A 21,220-nucleotide genomic window follows, 5' to 3' on the forward strand; every position below is an offset into this window, starting at 1 on the left:
TCCACCTACACCAAACTGTTACTCTTATTTAACATCAGCCTGTCCAGGGACAACAGGTGGAAATAAGCATTTCTACTATAACCTAGCACCATACAGCTTTCCTGTATTTTTTAAGGTCAGTGTATTGCTGTGCACTGTCCCTGTCCAAGTAAAAGCATACCACACCAACGACTTTGCTTTGTTGTTTAGCCACCACCACAATGTCTAGTTGGTCCATCACCAACTGCCAGTCTGTATCTGAAGTCTCACAGGGTCTTGGCTCGTTCATTCTCCACTACCTTTGGAGGTGTTTCCCACCTTGACCTTGAGGTTTCCAGTCCATACTCTGCACAGATGTTTCTGTACACTATGCCCGCTACTTGGTTATGCCGCTCCATGTTTGCTTTCCCTGCAGCATCTTACACCCTGCAGTCATGTGCTGGATTGTCTCAGGGGCCTCTTTGCACAGCCTACACCTTGGGTCCTGTCTGGTGTGTTCCTCTATTGCTCTGGTGGTCAAGGTCTGCTCCTGTGCACCAGGATGAGTGCCTCTGTGCTGTCCTTCAGTCCAGTTTTCTAAAGCCATTGGTTAGATTTCTTGATATCAGCCACTTCATTTATGTTCTGGTGGTACATTCCGTGCAGGGGCTTGTCCTCCCATGATGGTTCCTCCAGCACCTCTTCCTCTGTGCTCCACTGTCTGAGACATTCTCTGAGCACATCATCTGTTGGGGCCTTGTCCTTGATGTACTTATGGATCTGGGATGTTTCATCCTGGACTGTGACTCTCACACTCTCTCGCCTCCTTTCTTACGACTCACATACAGTCTCAGAGTGCTGGATTTGGGCTTATGATCAGCTTATGATTCCTGCTGGGTATCAGATTACTGGCAGGGCGTAGCTGTTTCTTGCCTGGGTCTTGTTCTTGCCATTGAGCTGACTCCTGAGGACTTGCCTTACTCGTCTGAGGTATTTGTTGTTGGAAGGAAAGATTAATTCCTTACTTCACTCAATATTCAACAAATCTTTACTCTTATTCTATTAAATAATAAAGAATAAAAAAAAATGTACATAAGGTAAGTGCACAGACCGGTTTGAATCTGTCCCGTTTCAAGATGGCGGCCGCACTGAGGCGCAAACATGTGTCACGTGACTCATTTTACACCTAAACAGAAACTGAAACAGCTCGACAAGCATCACTCTCTGAGCTCGAGGCGTCCACTCGTTTGACCCATCATTACTGTTAATAAAGGTGCGTTTTATTGAAACATGTTTTATTGTAGACCTGCTCCATTACTTGTATTTATGTGAGTTTGTATTTTAAAGCTGTAGACTCCGGCACACTGCTGCCCTCCATGTTAACGACTCGAATATTTGTTGTAAGTTAAGAGTTCTCGTTTCTGTGTTTTTCAATACTGTATTTTTTCAGATGGACAAGATTTACAATTTGCTTGAGAGGCACAGGCTTGAATCCTACTACAGCCCATTTCAGACGTTAGGGGTAAAAGATGAGCAAGACTTTTGTGACAGTGTCACTGATGAAGACTTGAGCAGCCTTGGTAAGTACAGAAACTTTCTTACATTTCCAGTAGCCTGTTTGTTAACTATATACATTGTGAGCAGGGTTGACCCATGTGGAGAAGAATCGTTTCAAAGAGATGCAGAGGTTCATTGGGACACTCCGAGCTCCTGCACCAGGGACATCTTCATCAGTGCAGTCCAAGAAAGCTTTCTCTCTGAAGTACACTTACCCCAAATGTCCAGGGCTTAAAATGATCACAGGTGAGAAATGAGCTCTGTTACTTTTTATAGTTTAACTGAACAAGGTAAGCAGGGTTGTGTTATTATTTACACTAGACACAGATATACTACCACTGGTATCTATATTTTACTACACCGGTTTTCTCTTTATCTCACAGATATGGATCCTGCTCAGAACACAGTGGAAGATCTGATGCTGAGGATCGGACATGCAGAGAACATTGTTTCTTCTAATGGAGTTTGTCTCTACACAGAGGATGGAATGCCCCTGACTGATGACCCCTTCTTTAACACATGTGAGAAGACTTGCAGATATAAAGACAATGGATGATATTGCAATTATTGTTTTGAAGACATGCAAAAATTACAATATTGAGTAATTAGTTCATAATCCTAATATTTAAGTAACTATTGTTATTGTCAGATAGGAGTGCTTGTTTACCTGCATTACATATTTCAGCTACTTCCTCATGAGCACCAGGTGATGGTGTTGTGACAAGTCCTTTCTGACATTGCTTAACCAGTTTAAAACTGAAGACTGAATGGGCTTTTTTTTACAGTATAATTTTTTAAAATTTAAAATGACTGCAATAAGAAAGAAAAAATAGTAGCTGTACAGTTTTTTTTACAATTCTAGTAATTCTTGTAATATAGTCTGAATGTAGTGATTGAAGGAAAAAATAAATAAATTATGTGGCCCACCCCTAAAAGTGAGCACAAGTGTTTCTAAGGATTAACACTGATGGCCTTTGAGATTCCTCTTACTATGTTTGATCACTCACAGGGTCATTGCAGGACAGACATATCATGGACGGAGACATCATCTATGCCATATTTACTCCCAAAGAGAATCTGCTGACAGCAGCAGATAGCACGACAGACCCTGTGTCGCTGTCAGGAAATGATACTGTCCGCTGCCATGTCATGCTAAGGGTACGTCTTGAGCAATGACATTTACTCATCATAATTGTTGTGTATATTTTACCCAATTACATTTCTGAATATGAATTAACATTTTCTTAAAGGCAGGAAACCAAATATTTAATTCTCTAATGCTGTGCATAAGATATCCAGAGATAAATTGGTATGACTTTTTCATTTTTTTTTACAGGGAGACTTTGAAGTTAACATTGATTGGGCAGTTGACACAGTTTCAGATGTTAAGAATAAGCTTAGTGCAATCAGTGGAATTCCTGAAAATGTTCTTCACTACAGGTGAATTCTTACTCTTATATAGCTATGAGCAATTATAATAAGCAATTCATTCATTTTAACTGTGAACTTTGATTACAGATGTGACACTAGCTCTGAGGATGCTCAACAACAGCTTTGGATGGAAGAGGGGACATCACTGAATTTCTCTCTTTCCTCTTTCACTGATCTTGAGAGAAATAAATTATTTACAGACATTACACCTTCAGTTCAGCAAACCAAAAAAGGAATCAGTGTTTTCCTAGCATCTCTTTATGTCATTGTAAATATCATAGTTTTAATTACTGCAAAGTGCTTACTTAAAAAAAAAAAAAAAAAAAAAAAAAATATATATATATATATATATATATATATATATATATATATTTTTTTTTTTTCTTCCTTTCTTCTAGGAAACAAAAACTTCTGTTATCCAACATAGCAACCTGATTGGCTTTATACGAAAAGTGACTGGATGCAGCCCTCTAGCTCAAAGTCTGTGGCAGCTTCTACAGAAGAATCAGATTTTATCCAGGACTCAAAAGGTAAATAATATAAACATGGGATCCACAAATTACAATTTAAGCTGTTTTACTGCCCTGGTCCCATTAAACACACATTAATTTAATTTAATTTCCCATAATTTCTTCCATATCCAACTAAACTACTAGACAACTATCCTGGGTTTGTTTTGTTTAGTCTTGGTATAGTTATAGTCCGCCTTTGTGTTTGTGTGGTATTTAACTTGTATAGTCAGTTATATAATTCAGTTAAATACATCCACAGTCATTACTTACCCGAGTCTCTACATGGTCCAGACAAAAGAGGCCTGAGGGGTGAGGTCCATGTGGAGGGGAGAACTGGTTTAATTTATTTATTTTTGTTTCCATATCTTTGTATTTTGGTTTCAATATTTAAGTGTTTAAAGTTGTATTTTAACACAGGGACTTAGGCCGTCGTAATTCAGCAGTTAGATTGGAATACTGCTAAAGTCAAAATCAACACCTGTGGAATCAGCAGTACTTACCTGGGGGAGGTCCTTCTGCTGGGAGTGTGTAAAAGCAGTCAGAGTTTGTGGCTTAGATTTAATTTAAGTGGCTTATTTTCAGTTTATTTGTGTGAACAGGTTGTGTTGTTTTCTTTAGTTACTTTGCATTTCAACTGGAGTTAAACTCAGCCGGGTAAATTACACGTTTTTATAAGTCTGCCTCCTACTTTGACCACATCGAGCCGTTTTCTTAGCATACTGTACATAACTAAATGTCAAATGCACACTTGTGCTGTTTTTGTCATTTGTCTATTTTTTTTGCAACCCAAGTGTCATGATAATGTGAAGAAAATGAGGCTTAATGTCTTCTGAAGGAATTCTTCACTTTCCAATCACATCTTGAAAGCACGGTATGTGGTACCTGTGTTTAAATTAAACAGGTATGTTTCCTGTTTTTGTAGATCGCAGTGATTGAAGGCTTCTACACCCTATTTCGGGAGATACTGCCAAAACCTGGATCTACTGATGGACACAGGATCATAGAGGACCAAGAAGTTTTTGAGAATTCACTTTTCTGCTGGTCATATATTATGTCAGAAGCCAAGGTCTAACACTGTAAATATTATTGAAGCAAAGGGTTCATGTTATTTAACTTTATTCATTATATTTGTTTTATAGAAAGGCAGCCCCCACCATGAAAATTATGCTCCAATTTCACTATTTTCCGAGAATGGCAAGCGTTTCTGTGAACCAGTCACTGTACCTGGGCTGCCAGGCCCCATGGAGAGGGCAGATGTGCTGCAAAAAATCAGAGGTAGAATTTGCTTTAAATTGAGATGTTTTATAGTTTATGTACCTGAAGGAAGACATCTGTATCAGGCATCTGTGCTCAGATGTGTTCCTCTGCCACTCTTTTCAGATGGTGAAACTATCCCACTCTGCACTGAGAAGGTGTTGAGTCCTACATCACTGAAGAGACGCACAGATATTGAGAAAATCCTGCTCAGCGTTCATCCATTCCTGAGAACATATCACAAGTGCATTTCACACAATGATGTCCCTGGACAGAAGTATGTTACATTTTGTTGTAATTATTCATTATGTTACATATTTTCTGCACATACATTAGATTATGATATATTGAAGGAATACAGCAGACGGTTGAAATACGACATTTTGTGAATTGTTGCTCATTTTCTTTGAGAACGGTGCTAATCTTTGGTCACTGAGAAGGATAATGTATGAATATATAGATATGTAATTTAAAATCACCTGCAGTGACTAAACCATCAAAATCTGCATATATATATATATATATATATATATATATATATATATATATATATATATATATATATATGAGAGAGAGATATTGTTTTTTTCTGTTTCATTTAAGCTTTCAGTTGGAAACAATGAAGACCCTTGAAGTTATGACTGAGGAAATGAAAGCTTTCCCCTCGCTCTATGTGACTCCTCCACTGCTGCTGAAGAATCTGGGACAGTACGATACATGCTTGGTTTACCTTAGTGAAGGTAAGTGCTTTGTTAGCGCTACATGACTGATATAGCAGAGGCAAAGGTAGAGTGCACTAACATAAATTAGAGAATACGAAAGTAAGGTCATTCAAATTTCTTGAAATTCTTTACAAGGCACAAGCAAAGCAGTTTTCCTTTTAACACTCTTGCATATGTTTAACTAAGAGAGTACATTCGAATAGATAGAAATCAGTAGCAACACAATAGAAGGTATTTTTTAAGTTTAAGAAAAACACCAGTCTCAAAGTCTGCAAAGGTGGCCATGTGTGGTGAAGGTGAGGTGCAGGAGGTGCTGGGATCCATGATGGACAAATTTGTTGAGAGCTCTCCTCTCTTGACACTTCTTTGTCGGGCTTCCTCACCAGCAGACCCCACCATAAATGCAAAGTACTGAATTATTGGCTGCACTTATTTTATATATTTTTCCCTTATCTAGCCAGTATTGTAATACCCAGCCAATAATGTAACAGTGTTACTTTATCGGAAAGGTGTTATTACATTATTGTCTAACCCCAACGTATTACATTTTTGACCAGTTATTGCATTATCTGCTTATTACATTTAAAATTAGGCAAAGTTATCACGTTTTTGTATAATATTACGTTATTGGACAGTATTATGTTATCGGTTGCTACAGTGCCTGGAAACATTGAGCTCATTTGTTGTTTGATGTGCTGTTGTGTGTTGTTTTAATTTCATTTGCAGATAACCTTGGTGTTTACTTGCATAAAGGCAAGTCAAGGCCTGAACAAATACATGTGTATGATTGTCTGTCTGGAGAAACGCAAACTGTTGATGTAGATGTTTTGGCTGCGCGGTGAGTAAGCGCAAAAGCATCGTCATTGATTTAGTGATTGTATCCACATTTTCAGCAATAAAATGCAATGTTGAAATAATGTCTTTGCCTGGTGTGTTATTCTGTGCAGGACTGGAGATTACAGAAAGAACCAACCTGTAACCACAACCAGAACCCCAAAAGAAGCTATTCTGGTACTGTGAAGAATTTAATCATTCATCAGTGAATCAGTGGTTAAAGAGCCTTCAGTTATTGTTGTATCTTTGGGCAAGACGGTTTACCTTCATTGCATATGTATAATGTGGAGTGAGTGATTGGTGATGAGGGGCAGACTGGACCAACACATACTTACTCTTATTTAAACATTAGTAGTAAAAAAGTTAAGTCACTTCACAATTGTGAGCATTATTTATTCACTCCACACTTAGTGGTGGTGAACTTCTATCATAGTCATAGCTGCCCTGGGCTGGACAGCTGGAAACAAGACTTCTAATTGGCACCGCTCAGTACGAGCAAAGTGAGTGTCTCAGAAATGCCAAATGTCACAACACTTCAGGTGGACAAGCACTCGAGCTACTCTCGAATGGTGACATAGTAATTGTATATTGTCTATATGAAAAATGTCGTAATCTAAAATGTGCTCTTTTTAATTGAAAGTGTAGAATATGTTGGGGACAAACAAACTTTCAAAAGGAGTTGTTTATATGTACCTTATACAGAGTTTAACCAAGTATTGATTGACTGGCCAAGAATATTCACCAAATTTCCGTTAAGTATTGGTAATACTAGTCTTCTGTGACAGGTTCTAGTAGATACGAGCTCATCTATGAATGAGAAGTGCTATGGAAGTGTGGATATAGAGAAGATCCATGTTGTCAAAGAACTCTTCAATAACTTTGCCAATCGGAGCATGGCATATGATTTCCATCACATCATCAGTCTTGTGAAGTTTGACTCTACAGTTAAAACTCTTCAGACCTTCACAGAAACACTTGAAACATTCAAGGTAATTGGTCAATGTCTTGTCTTTTATAAATCATACTGTTTTCCAGAATTTTGACATAATTCTTGTTCTTGTGTGATTTATGTGTTTTTTTTTGCGTTTTTTATTAGCAGATATAGCGACAAAGTTTTAGTGCTAATGTTAAATTACACCCCTGAACATCTTTTAGCCGCCTGTTGATTATTTGGCTTTTTGACTTCCATTTAACCTGGGACAAGTGGTCAGGCCTGTTCTCTGGAAAAATTCTCTGAAAAATCAAGGGTGTACACGGAGTTACTTATGCATGTAAACGTAGGGCGTGTTATTTGTCTTTTCAGGACAGTGTGCAAAATCTTGAAGCAAATGGAGGCACAGCGCTTTATGACGCTCTTGAACTTGGGAGACGCAAGTTAAAAAAAGTCAAGACAGAATTCCCAAACTGTGTTCTGCGTGTTCTGTGCATCACAGACGGGAATGATTCTAGGTAATGAACTTAAATTGTAACAAATGTAAGTTAATATCATTTGCTGATGATGATAATCAGTACAGAATGTGCTTTGATATTCTTAATTGTTGAAGATTAGAAAATATTTGTTTTATGCCATATTTTGTAAACAGTTCCACCATTGAACCAGATGATGTTGCTATCAATCTGATAAAATCTGGCATCATTATGGATTCAGTTCTTCTTGGAACAGTAGAGAACAATATGCTCCATGGGATCAGCATTGCCTCTGGTTGGTCAAAGTGTTTTCATGTAAAAGTAAAGGCTTTGTAAATGAGACTTGTATTAATGTTAAAGGTGGCTGCTGTTTTAAACCTGAGACGAGCAAAGACGGTTTAAAACTGTTTGAAGCAGAAACCATTTTGTCTTTAGCAATGCGAAAACCCAAAAACAAAGCAGACCCGTCTTCTGTTACCAAGGTAATAAAAAAATGAATGAGGAAAACTATTTCTCATATAATGTAAATTAATAAAGGTTTTGTTGTAGGGTTTTTTAACTGGACTATTCGCAGTTCATGGATATGATGACCTCCCAGAAGCTGTCTTACCCACTGAGATCTCCAGTAAAGTGACTGCACCAGAAGCGTAAGACTATTCAAAAAGTTAAAAATAATTTATCTAATGTACTGGACCAAACAACTTAAACACATTAAACTTGCTCTAATTTCACTCAGTGCTTTGAAAAAGAAAATCCGTGAGGCCAAAGATGGACGTTTCATGGAGAGGGACAGGCGGATCTTGGAGGAGTTGAAGAGTCTACACTGTCAGCCACATCCTTTCTTTCAAATCTACCCATCAGAAACTGACTTTAGTAAGTCAAGATTTAGCATGTATACACATGTATGTGTTGCACTTCTTCACTGATCATGTAACTAATTCACAAACAGCGTTTTGGAGAGTTCTCATGGAAGGCCCTCCGGATACACCTTATGAGAGTGGAGTGTTCGAGCTCTTCTGTCAGTTTGGTCCTGAATACCCAGTGAAACCACCGACAGTCCGCTTCATCACTTTTGTATCCTGAAAATAGACTTGTAATATTACACATAGTTGTCCATCTCTACTTGTATGTTTTATGTTTATATTTGTTTGTTTATATCTGTTTCAAATCACTTTCTTAACATGAACAAAGATATATCACTGCAATATCAACAATGTGGGCCGAATTTGCCACAACATATTTGATCGTGGATACAACGCACACATCACAATGAGAGAGATCTTAAATGCTGTGTATGGACTGTTGATGGATCCAGAGCCTCAAGATCCACTGGACAGGTAGGGTGTAAATCATTAGTAACATCAATATTCTATTAAAAAAATGTATGTAAATGTAATTACAGTTTTTCTCATTTGCTTTGGCACAATTTTTTTTATCAGAACAAAGTATTTAAATGAATTCCTCAGAACAATTCATACTGAAGCAACTGAGGAAAACTGTAATATAAATGTAATATTAAAATGAAATGTATGTAAGCCTGTTTACTAAAAGTAAAAAAAAAAGTGCAGCATTTTGGCCGAGGAGTACCTGACAAGCCGCAGCAAGTATGACGAAGAAGCCAAAAAGCACACTGAAAAGAGTGCAGGGCAAACACTGGATGAAATGGAAAAGGTACAGATAATATTCGCCGCATGAAAAGGAGTAATAAGAGCTACTGCTTGACACTGTTCACAATGTTATCATATAGATGTAAAATTAGTAAGTAGTACTTTGAATAACATTTTTCATGTATATTTTTTACTTTTACTTTAGTACAAATTTTGCAGCAGTACTAGTAGAAATTGAGTATTATTCTATCCATGTAATTAACTTTTACATGAGTACACATTTCCGGTACTATTTCCACCACTGGTAGTGTATGATGTTTTTTTTCTGACCACAGAAATTGGTTGAAACTGTGAAGCCTTTACCCGAAAAACTCACCTGTCCTCTCACCAAGAAACTCTATGTTGATCCTGTGATAACAATATATAAAGATATTTATGAACGAAAAGCAATTGAAAAACATCTTAAACAGTAAGTGCCTTATTAATTTATTTTTATAAAGCTGTATGTAGCCAACACTTACTATTCCTTTCTGGCTTCAGATCGGAATATGATCCATTTGCCGATCGTCAGAAGCCACTGACAATGTTGGACTGGAAACCCTGTCCTCACATGAGAGCCATGGTAACTGAATATCGGAACAGTCAAATTTTGTAAACTACATTGTAGAAGCAAAGATTGCGTATTTTGTTTTCTTGTTTTTTAGTTGTATTCATTCTTAACATAAATGTCATCTTAATACCTTGTCTCTAAGATTACAGAGCTAGTTTGTTCCTTATTTTTTATAGACTCTTTGCAGCTTCCAGACACAGTTTTCTTATAGTCACAATAGCCCACTCTGTATTCTGATATTTTGGTTTGTTTAGCCACACATTATTGTATTCCATAAGAAGGCTTTTATCTTAGCCTGTAGACACGTATAAAAAATATCCATGCATTTGAATGTGATTTCAGTCCCATATGTTGCCATGGACACTGAATATTAAAATTAAACAGTTGGATTTTTTTAATGAATAGATTATGTAATGCATTTCGTTGTATTGCCATGTTCTGATATTAAAAAGGTTAAAACAACATCCGTTTATGATAACAATTCTGGTTTAAAAAAAAAAAAAAAAAAAACACGTTAAAAACACACGTTTTCTATTGGTCTACTCAAAAGAGGCGGAGCGTGTTTCCCGGAAGTGAGTAACGTGACTGGTAACCAACGACTACTCATCTCCGATATCATAAACTTGTGTCTCCATTATTCATTATTTTCATCTAAGAGCGTATTAAAACATAATCTTATAAAACATGGGAGACGATGAAGAAAAGTATGACGGGATGCTGCTTGTCATGGCCCAGCAACACGAGGGAGGAGTGCACGAGGTAATGTTAAATGTGATGCTAACATGCTAAAGCGGGGTGGCTAACATGTTTGCTAATACTTTAACATAAATGGGCTAACTTGTGTGTACATGTGCATTGAATGATGGATGAGAAATGAGGCAAAACTAATAGAATCATTTAGCTAAGCCCAAGTAAGTCTTCTCTACTGATTAACAGATGAAGAAATTTCTAGAATGTTCTGGTTCATTATACTGTAACACACTCATGTACAAAATCTCACTGGTTTGCTTTCCTGTCTTTATTGTCATACAGCTAGTAAACACATTTTTCAGCTTCCTTCGACGTAAAACTGATTTCTTTACTGGTGGTGAAGAAGGAGCACCAGAGAAGGTATGTTCATTCCCATGTGCACCATAAGACACGCCCTTTATTGTATGTGGTTAAACCTTTTGTATTGTTTAGCTGGTCAAAGATGCATTTGATCGTCACAGCAAGTTAGCAATAAAAGCTCATAAAGAAAAGCTGAAGAAACAGGAGATGGAAAAGAAGGAAAAGGCGGCAAGAGCTGCCAAACTGAAAGCTGAGGAGGAGAGTAAAAAGAAGAAAGAGGATGGACCTAAAATTCAGGAGCTGACGGAGGAAGAGGCAGAGAAGCTTCAGTCTGAACTGGACAAGGTATCTACTAAACACATCTGTGGCTGTTATGTTTTAAAGTGGTTTATAATCTGTGCATGTTTCTTTTTATGTTTTAGAAGAAAAAGGAGGAGGAGAGGATGCAAGCTGGAGTTGAGGCAAAAACATCAGATAAACCTGAGAAAGAAAAAGGGGTGTGTGTGAAACTAGAAAACAGAATGTGTCAATCATTTTTTATTTTAGCTGAATACATTTCTGATTAGAGGTGGGAGATTTATATAAAACATATTGCAATTGTTGTTTTGAAAATTATATATCAAGTATATTGTCTAAAACAACCTAAAAAAAAGACAGAAATATCAAGTGTTATTGCCCAAAAGAACAAAGAAAAACCCTAAAAGAACCATCTACAATTGTATTTCTGTCTCTTTTTATGGATAAGTTTCTGGTCCATTCACATTGTTAGACATTTGTTAAAATGTCTGAATATTGTTGAGATAATGCAAAAATCCTGATCATAAGAAAGATTTGTGTTGGTAATAAAACCTTGTTCTTTTATTTTATTGTCAGTCTGACTCAGAAGGAGAAGAGGATGAGAAAGATAAAGATAAACTGAAACCTAATTCAGGAAATGGAGCAGACCTTCCCAACTACAAGTGGACACAGTCTCTGTCGGAAGTGGACGTAAGTGGCTGTCACATACACATCCTATAAACCATTCACCTTAATCTGGAATCTAAATTTTGTTTGTTTTAACAACTTGTTCTCCAAAGATATCCATTCCTTTTGATGTGAAGTTCCGCATCAAGGGCCGTGACGTGGTTGTAGATATTCAGCGGCGCAACCTTAAGGTGGGACTGAAAGGACACCCGCCTATTATCGAAGGGCAGTTGTACAATGAGGTGAAGGTGGAAGAAAGCTCCTGGCTTCTTGATGACGGGAAAATAATTTGTGTGCATTTGGAAAAGGTAAATTTCAGTGTCATTGGGAGCCTTTTGATTACAATTTAGAGTTTGACAGTTAATGTGTGTCTGCTGATTTCAGATAAATACAATGGAGTGGTGGAACAAGTTGGTAACTACAGACCCAGAAATAAACACCAAGAAAATCTGTCCTGAAAATTCCAAGGTACATGGTCCAAGTTTATAACAGTTTTATCACTGGCACTTTTTTGTGGTAGGATATATTAGGCTCAAGTTGTTAGAAGCGAGCACGTGTAACTGAAGTGAATTTCAGAACATTTTCAAATTGTTAAAATCTAAAAATAATAATCATAATCTGTTTTAAATGGCACAATATTGTAGCTTGTTGCATTACATTTCTTATTGGTGTTACAAACTAGATATTGTGATAGACGGTGGTGATGAGTTTCTTTTTTGACGTGTTGTCTTTGGTCCTTGCCCAGTTGTCAGACTTGGATGGAGAGACGCGTGGCATGGTAGAGAAAATGATGTACGACCAACGGCAGAAATCAATGGGGCTGCCCACATCTGAAGAACAGAAGAAACAAGACATCCTTAAAAAGCAAGTTCTCCCGTTACTTTTCGTTGTGAGTAACAGTTATTTTTATTTTACTAACTAATGTGTTGTATTTGTTTTGTGCAGATTTATGGCGCAGCACCCTGAGATGGATTTCTCTAAAGCCAAATTCAGCTGAGGTTCACTGTTCTGCTGCTTAGATATCAAAGAATCAATTCAAAGCAACATTTAGGCTTAGCTCCTTCATGCAAATTTCTTTTGTTGACTAACTGTCTTGAGTAGTTTAATATTTCATTATTGTTGTCAGTCTGAGAACTGTGATAACATGTTCTTTTGCATGTCTGTTAGATATTTGAAAAGATTTTTTAAATAAAAGAATATGAAATCAGTCACTGTGTTTGGAGAAAAAAAAGTTTGTAATAGATTTTAAGTCTTAAGTTATTTAAGTCATGCTTGGTAGACTCAAATTAGTATGTGCACATGTGTAAGGGATTGAGTTTGTGCACAAGGGGTCACTATTTCCTTTTAAGTGAAAATGGTTCCTGATTTAAAAGCACATCAGAACAGCAAATGCACCTTTTTCAAATACTCCAATGGAAAAGATAACCATATTTTATTTCCTTTGTAGTGAATTTGAAATATCTTACTTACTCTTATTTGTTTTTGATGGTCAGATTTCTGCAGGACTTCTCTCCACTTTAGTGTTAAGATGTTGGGTGAATGTTGAAGACAATGATCATATTTCTACCAATGAGCCGAAGGGGCTGTTTCTCACTGAGACCACACTGATATCATGGGCCTCTGCTAAATGCTCCCTCAGTGCAGAGCAGTTTGCTAACAAGGCTTTTGGTCTGGTGTGAGTGTCCACATCTAACTTGACCGGCCTGTCAGGCTGGTGAGAGGCTGTCAGCGTCACCATGCAGACCAGGCCCGACAAGCATTAGCTTCTGCAGACTAGTGAGTGCTGCTAATGTGTGAAATGGCTCATGTAGTTCAAAAACACTGTTCACTCCTCATCCTCCTGTCTTCATCAGGGCACTAGTGATTTTTATACATGCGTTTGTACTCAAGCTGCGTGTCAAAAAGGTTGTCATAATTCAAGTATTTATTTTTTAAACCATTTTTTTCTTTCCTGAATAGCATCTGTAGGCCTTCCTTGTAGGTTTAATCATCAAAATTTGTTGGACAATGGAGACTGTAATTTAATAAGTAGGCTACATATTGATGTTTAATCAGAATGAGAGAATCATCCCAAATAAATGATCTGATCCTAATCCCAGCTAAACGAAGAGACTACATTCTCCCTTCAAAAAGTATACTGTTATTATTTCACTTTTGACTAATTCTAACTCAAAAAGAGGATGTAAAGACAGGCTTAAGCTTACTACAATATCTACGGTGAGTTTTTATCAAATGTCTAAACGTAGTACGTTTTCTATTATTATTTTTAGGAAATTTTAAGAGCTTTTAAAAAAATAAATAATATACTGTCCCAAATGTAGCTATCATCTGAATTCATCCATTAGAAAGATCATTGTGGATCTAGTGATTATTATATGTACATTATCATTGTTTAAAATGTGATTTTTGTTCACTTTTTCAAATTGTTAAAAGCCACAGATAAACTACTTGGATATGAGAGCAGTGCTTGTGTGGCTGGTGTTTGCAGATGGGTGGGGCCGCTCTATGACTGAGGCTGAGGGCATGAAGAAGGCACAGTCTGCTCAGCTGACAGCTATGTCTCACCCAGGTACCAGAATGTCTTCATTAACATCAGAGGCAGCTTTGACAAACACTCCTCCCCTTCACACGGCTCACTGGCTGCTCCAACCTCCAGACTGGACCCTTGGTTTTCTGGCACAGGATGGATCGTATGCCATATTTGACCCTCAAGTAAAATTATAAACTTCACCAAAATAAAAAAATAAAAACTATAAAAACCTGGCACAATTTTTAGTATTTATTTATTTTTTGGGGTTGCAGTAGCTTAGTTGGTGTAGTGTTTGTCCAATGAGCTGAAGGCTGGCGGTTCAAATCCAGCTCTTGACATAAACATCAGTGGTAGAGCGGACAGATCCACCCTCTGAATGTGTCCTTGGGCAAGACATTTAACCCACGTCGCCCCAGTGTCTGTGTACACTGCTGTGTGAATGTGTGGGTGAATGTGTGAGTGGTTCCTTGATGTAAAGCGCTTTGAGTGTCTTGAAGGTGGAAAAGCGCTATATAAAAATGTGACCATTTACCATGACCAGTTTTATTAAATCATGTTAGCTATGCTTTAATGAAATGATTAATCTAACTAAACCTTTCATATACAAAATTCAAAGCTACTATATTAATGTATTTTTTGTCACAATTACTCCCTAACCTCTACATCTGTTGTTTGACAGTGGTCAGTCTTCCACACCTGGGTGCCGGGCACACTCTGCAAAGCATATTTGAGACACACACTTCTAGGGAGGAGCGGAGGCACAAGAGTAAAGCCCAAATCCAAACTATCAATTAGCCAGGATCAACACAGGCTGCAGGTTCGGGCGCACTCAACACACCACACCAGCCACAGAGGACAAAGGATGGAGTTTAGATAGAACAGATGACCCAGGATCCTTCAGAATTAGTTTACCACTGTGGACTGTGCAAAGACTACAGGCAAATATCCTCCTGTAGAAGTTTAGAGAGCCCCATTAAACAGGACCACGCACAGATGAGGGACACAAGGCTTGGCCACTTTCATTTATATTTAGAAGTTTGGTGAATTCACTAAAGAGAGTTTCTAATTTATTTTTATAATATCCAGTCATCACTCTTATGTCTAACACAGTGCTGTAATGCAGTTGTATGTATTAAATAAGATATAGTATAAACTACATGAATCACAAATATTGAAGCACATTTACAGTATGTTTTTTATGTTATGTAGAAATGTACTTAAATACATTGTAATAGCTTAGGTGCGTGATGTTTTAATAAACAAAAAAAGCATAGGCTTGCACTGTGTTACAATACAATACAACTACTGAATATAAATACTTTTTAATGTCTGTCTGTATATAGTTCATTACAAACCTTCACATCGTCAATAAATAAAATTAGCCTATAAGTTTTATTTCTGTAAAAATAGTAGCCCAATTTTTATTGTTAACTATTGTTTATGACATAATAATAATAAAAAATAAATAATAATAATAATAATTTAAAAAATATAATAATAATAATAATAATAATAATAATAATAATAATAATAATAATAATGGTAACACTCAAATCTATAAATATAATAAAAACAAAAAAAAACCTTCTTATCTTAAGGCGGTAGTTACATGCGTGTGAGGACTCACATATACTTGTTGTTAACAATGTAATGCTGACTGGATCAAATTAAAGTGGCATATGAGTTTTCAGGACACTCCTCAAAGACCCAATATATGAAGTCTTATGTATTATTCATCATGTGGCACTGCCCAAGCTCTGGTTTTAGTTTAGGTTAAAAATCTATAATCCCTGGTTAGGCATATTTATTTGGTTTAGTTTTTAAGCAACATATCTGTCATTAGCCACTAGAGGGCGTAAATTAGACAATGTCCTTGATTTTTTTGTTATTGTAGAGGCACTTTTGCTGTGTTTGTTTCAGATGATAATACAACATTCTATTGACCAATTATAGGTGATTAAATATAGACGTGGGAAGCTAAAGCAAATATTGTTAAAATGCAGCTGTTTGTAGCATGTTTTATCTTGTCATTAATAGAAATGAACAAGTTCAAATTTGTAAAATTTCCTTTTACATATAAAGTCCACTTTTATCAGTAGGGAAAACTGTCTTTGGGTGAAAACCAATAACTAGATGTCGACGGTTGTTTGTCGAATTTAAGTTTTACCACAATGTCTCTGTAGTATATGAAATATATGTATCTACCTCTAAGTATTTTATTTCATTTTTAAGCATATCTTGTTTTAACTTTATGCATGCCCTTTTTTGTACTTATTCAGTGTTTTTATGTTGCACTTTATCACCAAAGCGAGTTCCTAGTTTGTGAGCTGTGTTCACTGACAATGGCAATAAAAAGTCTTCTGATTCTTGTGATTCTGATATAATACAAACACAAACACAACCTCTTGTATCATAGATTAAAATGGAGCACAGTTGTTCCATTTATAAATCCTGAATCTAAAGTTGATGGCTTTATGCTTTATAAATTGTCTGAGAAAGAGCATAATAAATATCCGTTTCCTTCATCATTGTGCTGTTATAGCCTGTATGTTTGTAAAATTAACATTAGGTGTAAAAAAAAAAAAAAAAAAAAAAAGTCAAATAAAGAAAATGTCGTCCTTGTTCCCACTTGGACAAAGAGACCTGCTGTACTTTGTTGCAGTTGAGGATTCCCACTTTGAGCTCTGCAGTGAAGTGGAGTTTGGCCCTGTGCTCAGTGCTTTCGGGCCCTGGCAGCTCCGGGTCACATTGCTGCTTCATTACTGTTTGCCCGTGGCCCCGTGACCCCTCAGCCTTCATTTACACCTGGGTGAGGAGCACTCCATCACTGCCCTGCCGGACCCAACAACATCACACCACTGACATCACCACCGCCCACCCAATCAGCTCCGACTGTGCATGAGAATAACTTTACCGTACCACTTAAATAACATCAAACAGTTTAAATTATGCCATTGAATAAAAACAATGTTGTGTTTTTGTTTTAAATGCCCTAAAATAAATTGAAAGTTGCACTGTAAATGTATATAAAATTTAAATAACTTGGTAGTTTTTAAGTATAATTTGTGTATGATAAGTGTAGATTATTTTTGATTCAAATTCATGTTAGTTTAAGAACTCAAATAATGTTCCTCAGTGTGCACTAAGACTCTGGTATGGGGTGGCAGCGCAGTCATTTTGTAGTAAGAATAAACACCCTAAGAATAATTAAAGTTAAAATATACTGATCCTTAAAACGCTTTTAAAAAACAAATTATAATCTAAAATGTTTGGTAAATAGATGCGTACATGAAATACTCTACATGCTTCAGTTTATTTTATTAAATGAAGTTAACTTTATCAATTTTGGTTTGTTCTGGTGTATTAAAGTCGTTGTTGAGTACATGTTAACCGTATCTCACACAACAGCGCAGACTGTTGCAAAATGGTGCCACACTAATCGAGCAAATGCAACCTCCAGGAGCTGTTTCATCTCTATTTTGTTTCGATATAAAACCATTCACTTTCCACATTTATGAATACTGATTTGGAGGATTTTTATCAGAGGATTTTACTCTACAAAGATTCATTGTGTCAGACAGCAGGGAATATTCAAGAACTGAAATGGAAACAAAGTTCAGAAATGAAACATTTTAATTTATTATTAAATGACATAAATAACAAATAGATATATGTACATGTGTTGTGCAATGTTGTCCTGACAGCTCTGCCAGGATCCAGGCGGCACTTCAGTAGTATTTTGAGAGGCATTTGCACGATATAAAGGCATTTACATAATACAATGTTAAGACGTTAAGTTACTCTATATACACACATATACATGGAATGTTAGAAAAGCAACAAGCTCAAAAATTGTTCAAACAAGCACATTTGTAACAGACATTTGTACAGTAAGAGCAAAGCAGACCTAAAGGTGGAATGAAACACATGATTGTCAAAGCACAGATTCCCTATGAGTCCTTCTATTATAATCCTCCACATTTTCAGTCTCTGGCCCTTTAGTAGCTCTGAGCCACAGGGGCCCAGGTTGCAGCCAGTCGAGCAATGGAACTTTCAAACTGTGCCTCTCCAACACCCACCTCGCCCAGGCTGGGGTCATACATGGACGAAGGCGAGGAGACGGGCAGCGACGAGCTCAGGCTTGTGTATGAGGAGCCCCTCAGGAACTGGGAGGTCAGGCCGCCTGGTATAGAGCCTGACGCAGAGCCAGAGGAGGTGAGGGTGGTGCCGGCCACTGACCACAGACTGGGATACTGACTGTGGGACGAAAAAGGAACAGTTTAGCTAAATATTCACATTTCTGAACTGTGATCATTAGGGCTTGATCCTGTTTGGAGATGAGACTCACCTTGAGTTAGTTGTAGAGTTGGTGGTGTGGGACAGAGTGCCCATGCCTGACGAGTTGGGGATTTGAAGAGCAGACCAGCTGTCATGAGTAGGAAGACTTCCTGAGGTGTTGTCCATGTAATTGTCTTTAAAAAGACACACAATGTTAAAACCATGACTGTGAAAACCTTTCAAAAGAGTTTTATACAAGACAGTGAGACTTACTTGTGCTGGGCGTGCGATGGGAGTAGTGGCTGGGGTATGGGGCGGCTCGGTGGTTCCTCAGAGTGGAGTAACGCTCGCAGTAAGAGCCAGAGGAGTGTCCTGCTGGGCTGCTGAACTGAGGTGGGCTGCTGCTGGGGCAGATCGGAGCCTGGCCAGGCAGAAACCAGCCACCAACTGTGAGGGTCAAGAAATAAAATGGTTACACATGAACCTTTTTTTAATTAATTTCAAAGCATTGTAATTACAAAGAACCTACGTTGAGAGTAGCCAGACTGCTGGTTGTCAGTGCTGTGATCTGGAACCTCTTTGTGGTCGCTCCTTTCTTTGGCATCCAGGAAAGCTTTGGCAAAAGGATTGTGCTTGATCTTAAGAGCAGTGATCTGCCATGAAAGTATATATATATATAAATGATTTAAAAATATGAATTTAATGTACAGGTATTAAAACTTAATTCAATTTAGAAGGGTTATCGTATTACTTCTTCATTTTGATAAGCAGTGACAGCAATAAACTGTGTCTCTGGAAAAGACTGGCTGCTTATCATCTTCTGAATGCCTCCAACTTTCACAATGTGAATCCTCGGCTCATACTTGTGCAGAGAGTTCAGCATGATCTGCAAAAAAAGGAAAACAGAATCAAAATCATCACCAATATTTATCCTTCACACTGTTCTATAGGACAGGCCTGTGTGTAATGTGTCCTACCTGTCCCCCGCCGTTCAGTTTGTTGGACAGTTTGACTTTGCTGAAGGACACGGGGGCTTTCATCCAGTGCGCTCCGAAGTTGGGTGAGTCTGGGTGGATGTACACGCAGCTGGGGCTCTGGGGCTCCGGTTTTCCACCCGGGACCCACTCTCCGTTCACGTACTTCCAGCGGTTGTTGTCCGCGGCCACGAAGTCCAGCAGCACAGAGTACATGGCGTTAGGGTCCAGGCCCGTGACACTGGCCCTCAGCACGGGAAACATTCTCCTGGAAGCAAATGTCTGCGTTTAAAAACCTTTTCTGTGTTTGTGTCTCTAGATTAAACCATGCAGCATACTTTTATGTGTTTGAAATAAGTTAGCACGTTGTGCTTTGTGTGCGCTTTTGTTCCATGAGGCCACAAAGGGCTTCTCTAAATGAATAAAAAATAGCTCGTTACCTTCCCGTTTTGGTGACTATCATCTCGTTGGTTAATTCTTTAAACTTTGACCACAGTTCTGAGTCCTCCAGGCTCAGTTTGATGTCTCTCTCGGACGCGTCTCCCTTCTCGCTGCCCTTCTGAAACTCGCTCTCCACGGCGCTCAGCAGATGCTCCAGGCGCTGGTCCGGGTTGGAGGAAGTCATGGTTATTTCCGACAAGTTTCAAGTAAGTGTCCAACAGGGAGGTAAGGCCCGACTGATTCTGGCCCTAGGAGCCGAGGCCGCGGCATTTAAGGGCCCCAGGGACCTCATGGGGAGTATGGGCGGGGTTTGTGGCGCACACCTCGCCTTTATGACGGGCCTCCAACAGGGCGCATCACCACTCCAGCCTGACATGTTCTTAAATACATCTGACATATACAGGAAATTATTTGTGACATCACTGGTGAAGGATGACTATTGTCTACTCTTTTTTTGTTTGTTTGTTTGTTTGTTTGTTTGTTTTTTGTTTTGTTTTTGCCTCACCACCTAAGCACACCCAAATTCAAGGTGTGTGATCAATCCAAAACTGTCTTGTTGCACAAAGTAGGCTTAGATTTCACCTATGCAAACATACAAACTCAAAGACACTTTCACCAAACCTCAGTTAAATTCTTAAAGTGCCAGAATGTGTTCCTGCAGTGACTTGTGTGTTGAGATGTTTGGTGTTTACATTATGGCAGTGTGAGTCTGATTTCCTACACATTCAAAGCTGTGTGTTCTAACAAAGAAAGGGAAGCGGGGAAGAGGGGTCTTGTCTTTGAACTCAGTTGTATATTTGCAAATAGAACTAATCTTTTTGTTGTCTCAAATCCACATGGGCCCCGGCTTGTGTTTACTGAGCAGCAGCCATTAGGAGAGAGGACTGTTCCTGTTGTGCCAAAGAGCGGACGGCCCACAAGTGATGCCTGCGTTTGCATAATGGGACAGCCTCTGGGGCCTGCTGAGGTTAGGACTCACTCAGGGACTACTCTGTATTCTGCTTTTAATTTTCTTTTCTTGAAAACATTGTATCAGTGGTGAGATCTTTATGAAAGTAACAACTGACTGATTCGGTAGGACAGACACCTAAT

General features: G+C 38.0%; 3 protein-coding genes across 3 annotated transcripts; 2 read left to right on the forward strand and 1 right to left on the reverse strand.

Annotated features, from left to right (window-relative positions):
* The first annotated feature begins 1,075 nt into the window (after positions 1-1,075).
* Positions 1,076-10,294, forward strand: LOC117378471 (uncharacterized). Its single transcript, XM_033975074.2, has 25 exons — positions 1,076-1,231; positions 1,409-1,538; positions 1,603-1,761; positions 1,899-2,036; positions 2,525-2,673; positions 2,852-2,955; positions 3,034-3,214; positions 3,345-3,476; positions 4,381-4,524; positions 4,598-4,733; positions 4,839-4,989; positions 5,316-5,452; positions 6,161-6,272; positions 6,382-6,445; positions 7,054-7,257; positions 7,572-7,717; positions 7,852-7,970; positions 8,036-8,157; positions 8,225-8,322; positions 8,412-8,548; positions 8,625-8,749; positions 8,867-9,012; positions 9,244-9,346; positions 9,618-9,751; positions 9,823-10,294. Exons 2-25 carry the CDS (start codon positions 1,409-1,411, stop codon positions 9,935-9,937), a joined length of 3,186 nt encoding a protein of 1,061 aa, XP_033830965.1. The 5' UTR covers positions 1,076-1,231; the 3' UTR covers positions 9,938-10,294.
* A 143-nt stretch (positions 10,295-10,437) lies between these two features.
* On the forward strand, positions 10,438-13,113 carry nudc (nudC nuclear distribution protein). Its single transcript, XM_033975097.2, has 9 exons — positions 10,438-10,651; positions 10,925-11,002; positions 11,075-11,287; positions 11,365-11,439; positions 11,816-11,929; positions 12,019-12,213; positions 12,290-12,373; positions 12,651-12,769; positions 12,851-13,113. The coding sequence occupies exons 1-9, from the start codon at positions 10,577-10,579 to the stop codon at positions 12,900-12,902; spliced, it is 1,005 nt and encodes a 334-aa protein (XP_033830988.1). The 5' UTR covers positions 10,438-10,576; the 3' UTR covers positions 12,903-13,113.
* A 5,320-nt stretch (positions 13,114-18,433) lies between these two features.
* tbxta (T-box transcription factor Ta) lies at positions 18,434-20,334 on the reverse strand. Its single transcript, XM_033975398.2, has 7 exons — positions 20,128-20,334; positions 19,691-19,955; positions 19,465-19,599; positions 19,243-19,366; positions 18,987-19,160; positions 18,784-18,907; positions 18,434-18,692 (listed from the first exon to the last, which is right to left on the reverse strand). Exons 1-7 carry the CDS (start codon positions 20,310-20,312, stop codon positions 18,434-18,436), a joined length of 1,266 nt encoding a protein of 421 aa, XP_033831289.1. The 5' UTR covers positions 20,313-20,334.
* Between the last annotated feature and the right edge of the window lie 886 nt (positions 20,335-21,220).

Source organism: Periophthalmus magnuspinnatus, chromosome 11 (genome assembly GCF_009829125.3).
Source record: "Periophthalmus magnuspinnatus isolate fPerMag1 chromosome 11, fPerMag1.2.pri, whole genome shotgun sequence".
Lineage (NCBI taxonomy): Eukaryota > Metazoa > Chordata > Actinopteri > Gobiiformes > Gobiidae > Periophthalmus > Periophthalmus magnuspinnatus.

What these genes read in the sequence shown, in the direction of transcription:
- LOC117378471 (XM_033975074.2), top strand. Translation starts at nt 1,409, where the DNA reads ATGGACAAGATTTACAATTTGCTTGAGAGGCACAGGCTTGAATCCTAC. An exon ending in TGAAGACTTGAGCAGCCTTG is followed by an intron (nt 1,539 to 1,602) that starts GTAAGTACAGAA and finishes CATTGTGAGCAG; the next exon opens with GGTTGACCCATGTGGAGAAG. An exon ending in AAAGTGACTGCACCAGAAGC is followed by an intron (nt 8,323 to 8,411) that starts GTAAGACTATTC and finishes AATTTCACTCAG; the next exon opens with TGCTTTGAAAAAGAAAATCC.
- nudc (XM_033975097.2), top strand. Translation starts at nt 10,577, where the DNA reads ATGGGAGACGATGAAGAAAAGTATGACGGGATGCTGCTTGTCATGGCC. An exon ending in TTCAGTCTGAACTGGACAAG is followed by an intron (nt 11,288 to 11,364) that starts GTATCTACTAAA and finishes TTTATGTTTTAG; the next exon opens with AAGAAAAAGGAGGAGGAGAG. An exon ending in AACCTGAGAAAGAAAAAGGG is followed by an intron (nt 11,440 to 11,815) that starts GTGTGTGTGAAA and finishes TTTTATTGTCAG; the next exon opens with TCTGACTCAGAAGGAGAAGA.
- tbxta (XM_033975398.2), bottom strand. Translation starts at nt 20,312, where the DNA reads ATGACTTCCTCCAACCCGGACCAGCGCCTGGAGCATCTGCTGAGCGCC. An exon ending in AACTGAACGGCGGGGGACAG is followed by an intron (nt 19,600 to 19,690) that starts GTAGGACACATT and finishes CTTTTTTTGCAG; the next exon opens with ATCATGCTGAACTCTCTGCA. An exon ending in CTGCTTATCAAAATGAAGAA is followed by an intron (nt 19,367 to 19,464) that starts GTAATACGATAA and finishes CTTTCATGGCAG; the next exon opens with ATCACTGCTCTTAAGATCAA.